An 18,876-nucleotide genomic window follows, 5' to 3' on the forward strand; every position below is an offset into this window, starting at 1 on the left:
ATTATACTTCGAATTGCTTCCTCATCCACCGTCCATATCTAGTTCTCACGGACTTTTCCCAGTTTTCATATCTCAATACGATTGTCGCTGTACAAAAATTTTGCGCCGATGGAAAGGTTATCACCCAAGCTGGTCTTTGTCTTAATAGTTTGAAATGTAAATATTTTCTTTTGAACAAATTTTTAATTTGAAGAGATTTAAAACCAAAATAATTTAGCATCAGAAGCGTATAAAATGTTTGAGAAGTAGAGAATTATAGAAACATGAGTCGTTTAAACAACACAAAGTGAAACAGATCAATAGACAAACCGAGAAAGGACACCAGGACATGTACACATAGACAAATATTATCTGCAAAGTGAGATAGATTGAAAGACAAACTGAGAAAGGACTCCAGGACATGTGTATATAGACAAACATTATCTGCAAAGTGAAATAGATCAATAAACAAACCGAGAAAGGACACCAGGACATGTGTATATAGACAAATATTATCTGCAAAGTGAAATAGATCAATAAACAAACCGAGAAAGGACACCAGGACATGTGTATATAGACAAATATTATCTGCAAAGTGAAATAGATCAATAAACAATCCGAGAAAGGACACCAGGACATGTGTATATGGACAAATATTATCTGCAAAGTGAAATAGATCAATAAACAAACCGAGAAAGGACACCAGGACATGTGTATATGGACAAATATTATCTGCAAAGTGAAATAGATCAATAAACAAACCGAGAAAGGACACCAGTAAATGTGTATATGGACAAATATTATCTGCAAAGTGAGATAGATTGAAAGAGAAACTGAGAAAGGACTCCAGGACATGTGTATATAGACAAATATTATCTGCAAAGTGAAATAGATCGAAATACAAACCGAGAAAGGACACCAGGACATGTGTATATGGACAAATATTATCTGCAAAGTTAAATAGATCGAAATACAAACCGAGAAAGGACACCAGGAAATGTGTATATAGACAAATATTATCTGCAAAGTAGGTTTACATTTTTATTGCTGCAGGTTTTATTATTTATTGAATCACGAGTGTGCAAGAAGGTTTGCTGTTTGAAACGGATAGAGCAACTGTATATTAGGTTCTTCGAAAAATTGTTTGAGGGTGGATTGTGGATTTGATTGGAATAAATTATTGAATTTATTAGTCTCAACATTGTAAACGTGGTCGTAAAATAAAAAGAACAGAAACAAAAGCAAAGAAAAATAAAAAATAATAACGAAATTATAGTTTAAATACGTTTATTTAAAAAATAAATAAATAAAAATTAAAATAATTATAATCTCTTGGCTCTCAAAAAAAAGTAATATATTTTATATTTGTTTACTTTCTTTTTAGTCTAATTCTATCTCTTTTTATTTTTAGAGAGATTACATCTTTATAAAATAACAAATTAACATATAAAAATAATAGCGTTGGATACACAAAAAAATTATAACAAAATAAAACTGAAATAATTAAAAAATTGAGTAGAAATTTGAAGATTTTATTGAAAATTATCATTATTTATATTAGTTTAATAATTCTTTTTTATACTATTAAATTAACAGTTTGAAACAACCATAAATAAACATATTATTTATAAAATAAGATACAACGTTGCCAAGTTTTCTAATTATGTCGCAGTTTACAATAAATGAATATAATTTTTTTGCTGTGCTAATTCTCTATGTTTTTTTACATTGTTGTGAATCTTTATTTTTCACTAATAGAAAATTTACGTTTTAAAAACCTGAAAGTGAATTTGTATAAAATATTTTGCGAAATTGTCATATAAATTTGACGTTTTATAACAAGATGAACGTAATAATTTGATAGATATATAGAACCGAGTCATTAGATATTAAAAACTTTAAAAATAGTTATTTATGTAACAAATGTGTAAAGTAGCGACAAACACATGAGTCGAGAAAAGGCCTTTACAAACGAATTGCATACAAAAATTTTTTCTACTAACGAACATTTAATCAAAATACAGAAATTTGATGGTGATTCTCCTTATAATTATTTTATACATTCTTTAATATTTTGAACATTTTAATGACTATTAGAAGAAATTGATAAAACAACAGACGAATTTTTGTTGTTAAATTTTATAACTCTTCTCTTCGACATATATAAATGCCACCTAAAAATAATTATTAATACATAAATGGAAAAATGAAGACTGGTATATCAGCGCGACTTTAACCTGGGACCATAAATTCGTCTTTCGTTTTTTTTAATTTGTTCTAATCTTGATTAAAATATACTTTACAAGGAAAATCTTCTGTATTATGAAAAAATATTGTATGCAATTCGTGTGTAAAGGCCTTTTTTCGACTCATGCGATCGTCGCAAAAAGATTATTTTACACTTTCGTTACGTAAATAACTATTTGAACGTTATTGTGATACTGGGAATAGCAGAAAAAAAAGGAAAATTCATATACCAAATGTACTTTAGAGGCATTAAATTAAAATTCATAATGAATCAATTTTTTGAGTATCCAACTTTATATTTGCAATAAGAGTGTATCATTTGAAACTAAATTTATTATTAATTTAATAGAATTGCTGTTTTTACTACGACGGGATATTGAGATATTTTTCTTAGTGTAAGCTGAATTATAATTAAATAACAAAAACAACAATAATGTGATACTTTGTAAATTCCGGTTGCAGATACATAAATGAGATAATTTTTAAAATTATGGACTAGTTTAATGTAGGCAACTGGTATTGACAAAGTTATCAATATGAAAAATATAATTTTTTTTTTAATTAAAAATAATAATCCAATAAAATTGAGCGATACATTTAAAAGGTTTATAGTATACGAAATCATTTGAGGAGAAAAAGTTGTATTAAAAATTATTCTTTTCAAAATGTCACAATTGTGACTGGTGAACAGCCGCACGCCAACTAAAGGCGTCGGTTATAATTTAATGTATTGTATCTAGAAATAACTAGACAGAAGTTTCTACCATGTTCTAGAGAACGAATATAAGGCGGGAGATCACAATAGACCAGTTTAGTTAAATATTGACAATACGCGCTACTAGATTATGTTTTTGTGATTGTTTCAATAGAGACAATTGTTGAGAACGCCTAAAACGGAGACTTTCAGAGGTCGAAGGTTCTAGAAATTATTTCAATATATAAAGGAGAAATTTGCCAGCGGTGGGTCAGTCAATAATTAAATATCGAAATAAATATATCAGTGATAAATGAACTAAACGGTGTATTCAAATAAATTAAATGATAAGTGTGAATAGTTGAGTGTGTAAGTGTATAAATATAAGTTAGATACATAAATTCATCTCGCCTTTTTGTGATTGAATAGTTTCAAAGAATATAAATTGAATTTAGGTTTTCAATATATTCAAATTAGTTTTAATTAGTTCTTGTTCACATTCTCGCGTGATGAATATTTTCATAAATTAAGGCTCCATCTTATTGGATTATAATGATATTTTATGCCTCAAATAAAACACTCTTAGCTGTGGCTTTACGTTTCTTTTGAAAATGAAAACTAAAAAAGAAAACAGCCTCCGAAATAATGATTAGATTACACTAAGAAAAAAATTGCATTGCTTATAGAACAAAATCCATGTACACAGTACACAAAAACAATATAGACATTTGGCACGACCGATCGCGCACGCGCAGATATTTCACTTTTAACTAGATTTTTAATGACTTACATTATTTCTTATTAAATGGTTTTTTTTTGTTGGATTTAATTAATTTTTACACATGTGTATACCACATTTGAAAAAAGTGTTTTATCTATCTTGTGATAAATACGCTTTTTAATAAAAAAATACTAAACGTCCTTAAAAGTCGTTGCTAATCACCCCCTTCTCCTTTCCCCATTGTCGTCGTAAACAAACATGATGTTGAAATTCGCGCCTCTGCGTCACAAATTTGAAACAAACCATATTTTGATAATAAATTCACAATAGCAAAGTGAAGATTCAAATTATTTTATTTCCGCAGTAAAAAATTTACATGCGCAGATGTTATTAATTTATTAATAGAAATGTTTCACTGCCAATTTCAAAAGCTCATAATGTGCGCACGTCTACATTTTTAACGAAAATATATTTATTGCGCAATATAATAACTGCTCGACCACATATTTATTTGCGCAAATAAAAGTGATGTATATCGTTTAAAAGCGCATATTTTGTTCAAATAGTTGCGCATTGGAAATTTTTTAGATCGCCATAATCGGTTTGAGTATATGTAATTCTTAGTACTATTGCGCAATTTGATAAGGAAAAATTTAATTTAAAAATTAATTTAATGAATTACGAAATAACTAATTTGCGCAAATTATCGAGATTCTTTATTAAAACTATTTTCTTGGGCACTTTTGAATATCATTCAAAAAATACTTACATGAATTACCTATACCCATATTGCGCAAATTTTTGAAACTTGAATAAAAATTGATTTACAGCGCCTCAACTATTTATAAATGAGTTGCGCATTAACAATACTAATATTGCACATATTGATATTTGCGCAAAATTTCGAATAAAGAAAGTATTTTTGTCTTGTACATATTTTCCTGTCGGCAGTCGACAAAATTGCAAAAAATTCTCGAAATTCCGCTTAAAACTTATTAAGAGAGCTTTTACTCATAATATTGCGAAAACTTACAATTTCATTTAGTGAGTTGCGCAATTACAAGTCTACACAAATCGGGGACCAACAATAAATTTGCGAATATTATTGAAATTCCGCACTATTTTTTGCGTTTGATAATTATTCTAAAAGTACTTAAATGGGAATTTTTGAATAATATTGCGCAAATCAAGAATTCCATTTGAGGAATTGAGCAATAACAAATTTTTTGAAATTATTGAAATCCAACATATTTACATAGACTGTCGATGTACCGTTAATATTATTTTTTGCGCGCATATTGATCATTATTAGAAAAGTATTGTCATACTAAGAATATCGCGCAAATTATACGAATTGCGCAAATTGTCAACAGTCAACAAAATTGCGCAAATTGTCGATATTCCGCTTTAAAACTTATTAAGGAAGCTTTTACTAAAAATATTGCGAAAATTTACAATTTCATTTAGTGAGTTGCGCAATTATAAATTTGCGCAAATTATCGAGAATCAACAAGTTTACGTAAAATGCCAACCAATAATAAATTTGCGCGTATTATTCAAATTCCGCACTATTTTTTGCGCGTGGTAATTGTTCTAAAAGTACTTGCATGGGAATTTTTGAATAATATTGCGCAAATTCAGTAAGTTCAGCAATAACAATTTTTTTCAAATTATTGAAATCCCACTGATTTGCACAAAATGTTGAGGATCAACAAATTTGCATAAATTGTCGAGAATATTGCGCAAATCGTTGAGACCCAAGCAACTGAGAAGTAGTTGTTTTATTGTTTTACGGAACATTAAATAATTGCGCAATGAAAATTACCAGTAGAATTATCTAATTCGTTTACATTTTGCGCAAAGTATCGTTTTTATATATCTGCAAATATATTTCCAAAGGAAAAGTGATGAAATGCGCATAAAGAATGAGATTTTGCATCAAATAATATCTTACTCGCTTTTATGAACCCAACCACAACGTCTATCGACTATTAGCGCAAATGATTTAAATTTGCGCGGAAAAATTATTATATTAGAACGCGTGCTGTAGAAATAATTAATTTTCTATAAAAAATATGGTTTGTTACTCACAGAAATTTATCTTTTCATCAAAAGATATTTTTAATTATTTATAACGAAAACTTTTTTTTTCAATGTAACTACTTTTAACAATTGCACTATGTACATCTCGTGACGATTACATTTTTTTTTTTTATTGTAAACTAAGAAATTTATTGCATCTTTTAAAAAGACACAATTTGGTATAATGAGAAAATTGACTTTTGTTGATGGAAGAGAAATATTTCATCGTATTATATTCGACGTGGAGCAGACGGTAAACACAATTAGAGGCATGCACGTATCCCCCAATGCGAGGAATAGAACTTCGTCGACGATAAGTAAACTCAACCTGAAGATTTTTCGAATTGAAAACAATTAGATACAGGAAACGATATTAATATTTAAAAACAATATCAAGACAACATTAGTTGGCAATTTTTGCGATGATTTATTATTAAAACAAATTAAATTTGTCAATAAGAGATTAGAAATTTTGGGATCACGTTTCTATATAATGATTGCGCTTTCTCAATAATTTTGTTTGGATAATTTTTATTTTTTTAGTAGTGGAACCTTGTTGGAATTTTTAGAAAATATAATTTAATATAACATTAAAAATGATGACACCGCAAAAATCTTGTACTAGGTGGCAAATAGTTAGAAATAAAGAAATACGAGGTCTGGCTATTAAATAACGAGACTGCGCGTCTAGAGGGCCCTTTAGACCGATATAAATTGCTATAAATTGTTGCAAAAGGCCACACAGGTCGCCTTCAACTCCGGAAATAGTGTCCAAAATCAACCAAATAGTAAGTGCAGATCGTCGAATGAGCATCCGGATGTTTACCGATGAGGTAAACGTCGATAAAGATACAGACAAAAGTCTGTGCGAAGCTAGTACCAAAAAATCTGACTCCTAACCAAAAGATCTTGCGTCAACGGGTTTGCTCAGATTTCCTTGAAAGTTTAGAACAAGATTTGCTTTGAAATGGACCAGATTTGAGTCTATGGAAGCGGTAAAGCAGAGCTCCTGAAGATCCTCACCGAAGAAGACTTCCAGCACTGCTTCGATCAATGGAAAAAACGTATGGATAGGTGAGTGGCGAGGGAAGGAGGGTATTTTGAAGGGGAACATTCGAATGTAGAATAATTTTTATAATAACACCAGTCCTCGTACTGATAGAACTTTTCAAAGATGTAGAAATATAATGTAAAACTGTATTTATGAAGATGTATCGGAAGATAGTAGGAAAGTGAAAGATGTAATAATAGATGGTAAAATTTCAGAAACTGTCAATAAATCAAGAAGAAGAAAAAATTAAAGAATTCAATTAGACCAATCGTAACTTAAGGCAGACTAAGAAGGATTGATAATTTTTGAGAGAAATATCATCAGAAGAAAATATGGACGAATGGTAAATCGTAAATGATAGAGAAAAAATAGGCAATGAAAACATCGTCCGGTTCATTTAATCCTAGAGAAGAGAAGCAATAGAAAAAGAATCAGATGGACTGATCAAGTTCACCAGTTCGAGTTACAAACAAAGAAACTATGTGAGAATAGGGAACTTTGGTGGAGAACTAAACAGTTTGGAGCTGTAATACCAATTGGTGAGGTATTGGAAATCAAAACTGAAAGAAAATATAAAGATTCCGAGTATTTATTGAAGATATGGTGAGAGGAATTTACGTTGTAACGTACTGTTGCGAGGATTATCTTTAAGAGCTAGCTCAACATTGGTACTGTTAGATAGAAGATGATTAAATGTTCATGAGTGTTTTAGAACCTTGAGTTGGATGGAAACTTGAACAATTGTAAGAGATGTCGATGATTGAAAATTTGGATCAAAATTATTTAAACAACTTGATCAGATATCAGGGCGATTATTACCATATAATTTCGGCCATGTATGGCGAAAAATCGATTTCGTAGTCTTTCCGACTGGACTATATTAATATGTCGAATTAATTTGAGCTGGTAGACTAGACTATAATTGAAAAAGTTCATTTTTTATCTGAATCTCCAAGGACTTATGATTGTCACCGCAAGGACCTTTTTTTGGAACTGGGTCAACACAGACAGCTATAACTTTGGAAATTAAATTTTTTTTTTTTTTAAATTTTCGTGACTTCAAGTCAAAACATTGTATGATAATGCCATATAACTACTTTTGTAAAATAAAACGATTTAATAGCAAAAAATACTGAAAATTCTCATTTTTTCGTGCCTCTGACTACCCCTAACCCCTTAAGAGTGAGTGGATGCGATTTAAAGCATAGAAAAATTACGCGATTGAAGTTTTTAGAGTTTCGTTTTCATTCGGTTGGCAGTCATATATCAATTTACGAAAAAAAAATTAATCGTCAAAAGATATGAGCAAAAAGTTTTCGTTAATTTACAAAATATACGAAGAATTCGTTGAACTAGCACAAGATTTAGACAAGAATCGTTAACAACAAGTACTTTTTGGTATGTACCAATATTTGAGTGGCTTATTTCGATTTTAATAATCGTTTTTTATATTTTTTTGTTCTGTGTGTTTTTTGATCGAAAATGGCAAATTATTATAATAAAAAAAGATTTCCAACAACATTTATACTCGGTGACAGTTGAATTGAATGGAAAATTTCACGTCGGAAGAGGAAATTTCACTCGAGACGAGGAAATTTTAACATTTTTCGATTGTCGAAATTGTGAAATGTGATCTGCCAAAATATTTATCTATGCAGAAGTACATATAAAGTGAAATTCTCATTTCTAACGTAAAATTTCCAATATCCGAAGAAAAATTCTCAATTCTAAAATAAAATTTATATGATAGGTATACAGGGTGGTGTCCCATGACGAGTTAAAACTATCTGTATACGACAAAATACTAATAGTTAAATCATGAAAATTTTTACGTTTTGGTTTTCGGATACGATCTACCTTAAATCAACTATAACTTTGTTATTTTAAATAGAACTCCCTGTATATTAATACATTTTTGAAATCTACGTAAAATGTTAGTATACTTTTGTCTGAAAACTTTTTTTCGAAAAATGCATACTTTTCGAGTTATTAATTTTTTTTATAAAAAAATTTATCCGTTGCACCTTCATAAATTATTTTTTTACGAAGTTATCCTTAAATATATGAAAATGGTTTCTATTCGAATGCTTTTAGTAAAATGAGACGTATTCGAATATACGTTGAAAAATTTTTCATTATATACAGGGAGTGTATAAAAAATCTTCAAAGTTTAACTTTATAAATATCAAATTTCTTTATTTTTTTAAATAGAATCACCCGGTTATACCGATATTAAATGTTTTCTGTGAATGTTTAGAGATGCAGGTGTGGACTACATTTTATTTTGACCGGTTGATACAAGCACTAAGAAATAAAAAATTATTTTTTTTTATTTTGTCAAGGTATGTAAAAAAAATCAAATCAAATTGTATTTACTAATTCTATTCCAACTTTCAGTCGTTTCCGATTTATTTGAGGTTTTAAATTATTATTGTATTTTTTAACAAGTTTTAATTTTTTATGTATACTTTTAGTAAGCTTTGACACTTGGCACTTATTTAACTGTCATTAGTCAATTGTTGATACTTTCGAAAATAGTTAAAATGGCTGGTTCTCAATTTAATAACGAAATTTATGTAAATAGCAGCGTATAAATTACAGTACTTTGTTATATTCACCATGTATTAAAAGCAAATTTAAATAATTGTACCCCTGAATGCAATAAAATAGAAAATACCGGGTGATTCTATTTAAAAAAATAAAGAAACTTGATATTTAAGAAGTTAAACTTTGAAGACTTTTCATACACACCCTGTATAAAATGAGACATTTTTTAACATAGATTCAAATACGACTGACCTTGCGAAAAGCAACCGAATAAAAACGATTTTCATATATTTAAGGGTATCCTCGTAAAAAAATAATTTATTTTTTACAAAAAAATTAATAACTCGAAAAGTATGCATTTTTTTGGAAAAAGTTTCCAGACAAAAGTATACTAAAATTTTACGTAGATTTCAAAAATGTATTAATATACAGGATGTTCCATTGAAAATAACAAAGTTACAGTCGATTTAAGGTAGATCGTATCCGAAAACTCAAATTAAGAAATTTTCATGATTTGACCATTGAGTATTTTGTCATATATACAGATAGTTTTAACTTTTCGTGGGACACCCCGTATACTCACATACGTATATAAACACACACACATACATACATACATCGTAGATAGCGATAAAAAGCGAATTATTGAAAATCTTTTTTTATTTCCGCTATGGATTAAAATATAGGAATGTATTAAGTTTCCTTGTTGTTTTTAACGTTTTTCTTTGCCTTGAATTTGGAAAAAAAAATAATAAATTTGACAGGCGCATCAAATTAACCTACGACGCAAAACGAGGCGAAACCCATGGAATCAAAAAAACATGAATTCACACAAAATGTCATCAGCTAAGAAGGGACGTATGGTCAAACATCGGCGGGCGGTTTGTTGACGACCCTTTGGCTCCTCACGACGTTCGGTACAATAACGACGGGCAACGTCGGAGCTGGCGGCGGTTGATAAACAGTCTGCTGCGAAGCGGTTTTTTTACCGCCTCCCGTAAATATTTTAACAGTTCTTTGTAAAAAATCAGTCTTTTGTATAGTTACACTATGAGATGAGTGGTTTGTTGGTTTTGATGAAGTTGACGACATCGAATGGCACCGCACTACGAGGGGATTCGAAGAAGTCGACCAATCGCTGTTGGCGCTGCTCGTCGACGAAGAAGTTGATAACATACCGGCGGAACAGGATCGGTACGGGGGCGGGGATTCGCTTTCTAATACTGTGCGATTCGGTGGCGGTCGGATGCACTTCTGGTATATTTCGGATTCCTGTAAAATTACAATTTATTAAATCATTTTTTTTTTAAATCGGAATAATAATAATAAATTGTAGTTTTATCATATATACAACTCACAATCGGTTCGTCAATCGAAGTAACGTTGCCAAATCTACGGTTATTCTTAACTACATCGTGGAATAATTTTTTAAAATTAAACATTAGGTGCGTTATTGTGAAGATATATTTATTGAAACGCTCTGTATTGTTCCTATACCTTCTTAAGTTCGTAATACAGAGTGTAATTAACAATTTATTCTAGTTTAAATATTCCAAATACATTGACTTTCCCGCTGAAAGTTTATCAAATGTATTTTGTGTCTTTTCAAACATTCGACGTGTTTTGTCTAGCGAATTCAGAGAATGTTTACAAGAAGGAATATCGCAATGTTGACATACCAACAACCAGACAATGTGTTATACATTATTATATATATTTTTTTTAATTCTGACGAGTCAGACTAACACAATATGTTTGTTTTGTTGTATGTTATTTGAAAATTAATTAAAGCAAAATAATAAACGACTAAATTTTTCCATTTCTCACAGTCACAGTAAATACTAAATTACACAGTTGAATCAAGGTCAAGTATATATACCGAATGTTAAAAAAATAGCGTACTTATAAAAAATTAAGTGTTTCTATTGCGATTTCTAAGGGCTAGTTACTTGTTTTCTCGGTGTTAACGCCCTTCGACCGTCTAATTTATCCGACGAAGAACAACGATGTTCCTGTTCAAACGTCGTCGAACGATATCCCTTAAGGGAAAATCTCCTTCATGTTGGGCCAATAAATTGACCTCGAATCTTCGACCTCTTGTTGTGATTGTCAAACTCTAATACCAAACAAAACAAACTTATCACAATCTAGCGAATTAAAAAATGAAATATTTGATTATCAGCATCTACTTTACCTGGTTTTAGTTCAAAATTCGTGTTAGGTGCAAAACGGTTGATTTACGTTAATAAAAACGGCGTAAAAATCACAAAATTCTTCAAATTACAGAGTCCTTATGACAATGTTGAAAATATGACTGAAACTTTTCCAGGAAGATTCTTTCGTAATGACTTTTTATGCTACGTTGTAGAAGGACGGTTTCAAAATACGTGTCGGGTACATTTAGACCGATAGAAAGACTTTTTGCGATCAAAAATTGCGTCACGGCGTTTCCTCATTTTTTTTTATTTTCATCGTACAACGTTTTAATAATATTCCAGTAGCCCCTCGTCAAAATCAAGTCACCCTTTTTTTAACTGACTAATTCCTACTTGTAGATATCTCAGATCAAAATATTATTCAACATTTAATGAGCTTCTTTGCACAAAACTGGATAGGAACGCGTTGATCAAGAATTTATGAGAAACACAGACATACGATTAATGCTAAAAGATTCGTTCATTGTATTTTTTGATCATCCCTCGTACTTATACTTAAATCTTGATGTCATTACTACCAACTATTAAATAATTAACGTTTTTTTACTCAAGTCGACAAGTGTTTTTAATAAGATTAAATAAAATTCTGAAAATAACCTCGGCGGTTAACGTGTTCAAACTATAAAATTAACGATTAATAATTTACAGAAAATAATTCTAAGAATTTGATAAGTTTAGGGTGATGCTTTAAATGAATTTGACATTTTTATATAATTGCCATTTTCGGAATGTTGGGATTTGGCGAGTCCAACGGTTTTTGACGCAATATTGTTGAAATTAAACTTATCGTTAAGCAAGCAGAAAAAATCCAGAAATTTTTGGACTTTTCCGATAGGAATATCGAAGAATCAACCAAAAGTATGTGGCAATAAACTTTTTTAGGGACTGTACCGTTCGTAATAAACCACAGACGTAGCCGTCTACTGATATTTTATTTGTTTTTAAAAAACCGCAAGTCTGAATGGGTTACTGTTTAATGTCACCCATCGAATAATGGCATTAACATAATAACCGCATCGGACTATGGTTTTTTATTAGGTACATTACATTAAATAATTTTTAAAAAATTCTAACCAGAAACGTTTCATTACCTAAATATAAATAAAAGTTTGCTTCCAACTAAGTATTAATAAAAAATTTAATATAAATCATCAAAGATATTCAGTTCAGTTCAAAGTGACATTTATGATGAACCATTTCAATTTGATTTGGTTACAATTAATCGTGAGAATTTTGTCATACAATCTTTAATTCTCGGGATTCAAGAAACAACTCGAATTTTGGTAAACTAACTTTCGATTAACTTTTGTAAGTTTAAGAAATGATGAAGCGTTGGTCTTGAGCAAAAACCAAAGCTTGATAAATACCATTCGGACTATTTCGTAGTCAACGTCTTAAAAATATCAAAAAGCGGCCCCATTTGACAAAAATTGCTTTAGCATCTACCGTATTCTCCAGATCTGATGCCTGGCGTCGATGAAGTGGTTATCTACGAAAATCAAGCCTATTTTGATGTTGAAATACAAATCGTACTATAAACGTAGTATTGAAAAATTGTATGATCATCATAATTTAATAATAAAATGATATTCTATTAGAAAATAAGGTTTTTTCTACTTTTGTCTGCGAATTTTCCCTGTTGAGATGTACTAATATTAATCAAACGTGTTCTTAATTCAAAATATTTTGTATAACATGAATACTAGTACAAAAGCGTCTTTTGACGATTCGAAAAACGGTAAAATCAACTAACTCGTACACATATTGCAACATTGTATCATTTGTTTTAATTTAAAGTATCATATAGTCAAAACAATCATGTTTAACTGCTATAAACATCCCATAACAATTTTAATAACTTAACAATGACAGAAACTCATGTTTATGACGATATGTATGTATATGCATATTATAATCAGCAATATTTACGTTGTCAAGGTGAGTCAAAGGTAATTTCGCGTTATTAAATGTATAAAGGATGTTTGGAAGGACATTGCCATTACATAAATCAGATCTATCTCAAAATTAAATAACAGATGAAAATATCTACGAAAACAATGAAATAGATGAAGAACAAACATCAAGATGATCCTATAAGTACCTGGCCTGATCTAGAGATGGCGTGAAGATGTTTCCGTCGAGTTTCGTAACCATAGATGAAACGTAGGTCCATCGCTTCACAGAAACAAAAGAACAATCAAAACAATGGATTGAATAGGGAGAACCGGCTCCAAAGAAGTCGAAGACTTTTTATACGCTGGCAAGATCATGGTGTCGGTCATTTTCATTGATTATCTTGGAAAGGGCAAAACCCCCAACTTTTAGACTTTTAGCAACGTTTGAGCGAAGAATCAAGCAAAAACTGTTGTTTCATCAAGACAATACACCAGGTCAACAATTACAATGATCAAAATTAATGAATTAAAGTTTGAATCGCTACCTCATGTACCCCAAGGCGGAAATTAATGACTGGGAAAAGTGTATGGAGCTAAATAAATATATTTTTGTGTTTTCTTTATTGGGGCAGATACATATGGGACCTTCTACGTAGATTAAATGCTCTCGAGTAAAAGAAACTGTCTAAAACGTTAAATATTCGAATGGTAACAACAGATTCCCCCTCCCCCCCAAAAAAAGGGGAAAAAACTTACTTGTTCTGCATCTCGAATATGTAACCTCGCCGACGTAAAGGGATGTTCTTCGCCGTCGGGCAGTTCTATACTCGGCGGTAAATTGATGGTGATATCGGCTGTTGTCGAATGATGGTCGATACGGTTCGTCGCCGCGTGGAGCCTACGTACCTGCGTTCTGTGATCTCTAGATGTCGCTACCGTCGTTGCACTATTGCCGTTACTTACTACACTTCCGCTGTTACTATTTGCGCCGCCTCCCAAACGTTCCATGCCGCCCATTCCTGCCGCCGCATTCACGCCGGCGGCACTCACGACTGATAACATCTGAAAACAAATGATAGATAGTCGGAAGTACCATACACCAATAAGGAGATACTATAAGACTACCAAGTTTTTTGAATCGACATTACCATATAACGTTGAAGACATGCTTTACCAAGTAAAAAATTTAGCTATGGATCTGAAGAAAAACTTCCATTAGCGAAAACGATGTATTTAACTCAAAAACATCGTCTTTCCCTTCAATTTCACATTTTTTTCTCGACGAAACGGCTTTTGTTTCCTATAAAAACCTGATCTACCATATCTTGCAACTATTGCTGGTATATCTAACCAAGCTGTACATCCTCAGCTGAAAAAGTCTTCCAGCCAATTGAACATTTGACTTTAACATAGAATCGGCATCATAAAGAACTTTGATTTCCTCCATCGTGAGTGAATATCCTTTTTCCATAGTTTTAACACGGCTTATAGTTTTGTCCGTTATTGGATCCGGAGGTTCTAGAAGTCTCCTTTAGATTTTCCGCTGGTGTTTCACTGTCAAATGCCAAGTTCTACATCACAAGTTTGGTAACTCAGTTCGTGTTAAAAGATTTTTATGGAAATTCCGTAGACAAAGCGGTTTTTTCAGTCAACTCGTCGAACCAGGTCATCTGAAGCAACAGATTCGCGACCTTTGGCCCCCTATTTACTCATGAATTTTTCCCCACACACACGACTCATTCCCCGATGGATTTCTGCACCACTATGACCTTCAGCCTGTAGAAAACGAATCACATTTGGCGGGAGCATCAATAATGGCGGACATGTTTACGTGATTGTAGCACAACGCCGACTGACGCTTATAGATATTTCTTAATACAGATCGTTTTTTTGATAATCAGACATTGAAATTGAGGGAAGTTTTAATTCTGGAGCATTAGTTTCTTTTTTATAGTTGTTATATTGTGAATGTAGTAAAAAAACTTTGACCTGAATAGTATTACGCAGTCGGCGCCGCTGCTGCGCAATACGAGGAAATTATATAAACCACTTTAGACATTAATATTTTATATTAGTTCTACCATTAACGGTATATTCTATAATAACAATGCTATAAGTTTAATGGGAGTGTATAAATATATATTAAACAGACGTTTCGAATATACTTTATTAGATTACTCATTGCTTGTTACCGCAATAAAAAATGTACATTCTAAAATGTCACCGACTACGATAAAATGGAAAGGCAAGGTTAGAAATAAACACAATTATTATTGGTAGAGCTGCTTTCGTACATTCACCAGTGGTGTCGACGAATGCAATAACGTGGATTACAGAAATAATAATTTGGTGAAGGCTATTCGTTGGAATTATTATCTATACGACGTTGCTTAAGGCCATGGTTCAAATTTGTATTGGAATAATTCAGCTCAAATTCTGATTGTATGACGAAAAGAATCAGGACGTTGCTTAGAGCCATGGTTTCAAAGTTGTTAAAACGTTAATGAAAAACGTGTGCTCATTTACAAAATCATTCAGGATGAAATAATTGAAATATTGAGCTCAAATTTCGAAGGTCTGCTCTTAAGGAATCATCATTGTACTTTGAAAGAAATCAAGGCGTTGCGTAAGGTCACGGATTAGGAGATAAGAGGTTTCAAATTTGCTCAAATATCAGTGGAAATCCAAACGTTCGTTTAAGAAAATAAGTTTTAGAGTCAGCAAACTAAAGTGGTGATATTTTTTTTAGTAGTTATTAAGTTGATGATGACCAAATCAAAGTTGTATGTATCGCAAACAACAATTGAAAAACACTTAAAATTTCCTGGGCTAGCTAAGAAGCTTTCTTGAAAAGAATCATCACTGGTGATGAAAAATGGGTCATGTACAGTAATATTAATCGAAAACGATCATGAAGCAAGCACAATGTACCAGCATGAAACACCATCGAAAGATGAAAAACATAAAAAGCTGATTTTGTCAATTTGGTTGGTACACGTTTTTTGAGCTGCTGCCAAGGAACCAAACGCTCAATTCTGATGACCAGAATGATCAAATCGGAAAGGTTTAGTGTTCCTTTATGATAATGCGAGGCTTTACACATCTTTGACAGGTTTTGCAGCTTGGCTGGGAAGTTATTTACCACACATAACAATTCAAAAACATTTAAATTTCTTTGGACTGGTTAAAACGCTTGAATGAACCAGTGCGAACCTGATGGAAAGCTGGAAAACAACAAAAAAAGCTCATACTGACATTTTGGTTAGATTAAAGAGGTGTTGTGTTGTTTGAGCTGCTTCCAAGGACCCTAACGTTCAATTATGATGTTAACTGTCAAAAATTAATGAAACTGGATGAAGCAATCAAAAGAAAACGACCAGAATGATCAAATCGGAAAGGTTTAGTGTCCCACCATCTTTGACAACTCGTGGGAAACTATTGGCTGGGATACCAGATCCCACTTGATTACCATTTATTTCGAAGTTTGCAGTTTGAATGGTCAAACTTTCACAAATGACGATAACTTTCAATTGCACCTGTTTTAGATTTTTTGCTGATAAGGACAAGAAACTTTACGATCTCGGAATTATGAAGCGGAAAGAAAAATGGTAAAAGGTCATTGAGCAAAATGGGAAAAATGGATTAAAAACTATTGTTTGTTTTATTTTATAATACAAAAACCGAAATTACTTTTTCACTAATCCATTAATATTATTATTTGTTATATTTCTACGCTGCTGAAATTAGATACAGACGACTAAAAATTTTAATCTGTTTGTCTATGACGTAATTATGATTGCTCATTTATATATATATATATATATATATATATATATATATATATATATATATATATATATATATATATATATAATGTAGTTGTATTGTCGGAAATGCATGCTGTCATTGTCTACGAACATATCACGTAATTGTTTTTTAGTTTATTGTAGCATATGATTCAGCATAGAGATTGTCTGATTTCGTAACTAATTCACCAAAAAAAAAAAAATAATCGAGGTTACCGTTCACTTCAATTTAACTTAATAATTGTTGAAATTTAAAATAATGATAAAAAATCGTGTTTAATGTTATAAGTTACCCAAAACTTATTTTTCATAATTTAAACAAAATGTTTTTTATTAGCCCACGGTATATAGCACGTCACGAATAAAATAGCGCCTATCAAAGGAGTACGTAGTAATTTCCCGGTTTGTTTTTTATCATTTTTGTTTTCTCCTTTGCCTAGACCAGACGGCCGAGACAAGACACACCTGATTGCTATGTACAAAAGCAACAAAACCAATGAAACTCGGATGCAACAAACTGCAGTGACCGGGGAGAAGATCTAAAGAGCAATATAGACAACATTGTCGTCGTAACGTCATTTGTCTGGTGCAGTGGTTTCAACAACCGGACCAATTAGAGGCTACAGGATCGGATTCGGGCACCGGCGATGATTCGTAAGATATGAAAATTGAGAAAATTGCTAGTAAAAATATCGATTAGTTTTATTAATTTTGTAATATATTTTTATGTTTTGTCGATGATTCTGCGTACTATCCATTCTAGTACAATGTTAAATAGCGTGGTGGATAACGGATCTACTCGTTTTAATCCGTATTGGTTTCCGATGTTTTTTGGTTTCGCTTTGGATCCGTGTGTTATTTTGGTGATACATCATTATGTTTAGATCGTTCGTAATACCGTGCAAATAACTTTTATTAACAGTATCGTACCCCCCGCATGGTATACCTACTATTTACAACCACTACATATTTTTTTTCTCGAAAAATAAATCGTTTTTTTAGAAAGATATTAAAAATGATAGAATATTTTGAAAATTGATGGTATTTTCTAAAATGTTACCAGTTATATGAACGTTTGCAAATACCTGCTTCTGTATATCATCATCTACATACTTTGTATTTACATTTCAACGTACCGCTGGCAATAATTACATAAAATTTGTTGCCAACTAATTATGTTATTTGAAATTCACAATGTCCATCAAATAATTATTATCTAATCTTATAACAAAACATTGTTTTAGGTTAAAACAAAATAACTACTTCCTGTATTAATTGATAATGAATCGGATTATATTGTATATCATCATAAAATCTCGACATACAGGGTGCCTAGAAACTATCTATAAATTTTAGTTTAACGTGGCAGAGAATTTTTTGACTAATTTCATAATACCAGGATATATTGAAAAATTGTTGACCTACTATGGAACCAAACAAAATTTCAATGTCAAAATATTTTATTACTCAACATATTCTCCTCTTAATTGGATAAATTTATTACAGCGATCATGCAACGTCTCTAAATCTTTTAAAAAAATGTTTTTTCTTACTCTGCAAACCAGCTTTTATTACCTTCTCGTTGGAAGAAAATTTTTCACTTGAAGAAAGAGATGTTACTCGGACGGAGCCAAATCT

General features: G+C 31.3%; 1 protein-coding gene across 5 annotated transcripts in view; it reads right to left on the reverse strand.

Moving 5' to 3' along the window:
- Positions 1–1,257: 1,257 nt before the first annotated feature.
- LOC130449344 (uncharacterized) overlaps positions 1,258–18,876 on the reverse strand; it is a 51,132-nt gene continuing 33,513 nt past the window's right edge. For all 5 annotated transcript variants that reach the window (XM_056787111.1, XM_056787110.1, XM_056787113.1 and 2 more), the window contains 2 exons: positions 14,189–14,494; positions 1,258–10,593 (listed from right to left, as the gene is read on the reverse strand). In XM_056787111.1, the coding sequence (XP_056643089.1) occupies positions 10,186–10,593; positions 14,189–14,494 (714 nt within the window). In that variant the 3' untranslated portion in view covers positions 1,258–10,185. The remainder of the gene's footprint in view (positions 10,594–14,188; positions 14,495–18,876) is intronic.

The sequence above is a fragment of the Diorhabda sublineata genome, chromosome 10 (genome assembly GCF_026230105.1).
Source record: "Diorhabda sublineata isolate icDioSubl1.1 chromosome 10, icDioSubl1.1, whole genome shotgun sequence".
In the NCBI taxonomy this organism is placed as follows: Eukaryota; Metazoa; Arthropoda; class Insecta; order Coleoptera; family Chrysomelidae; genus Diorhabda; species Diorhabda sublineata.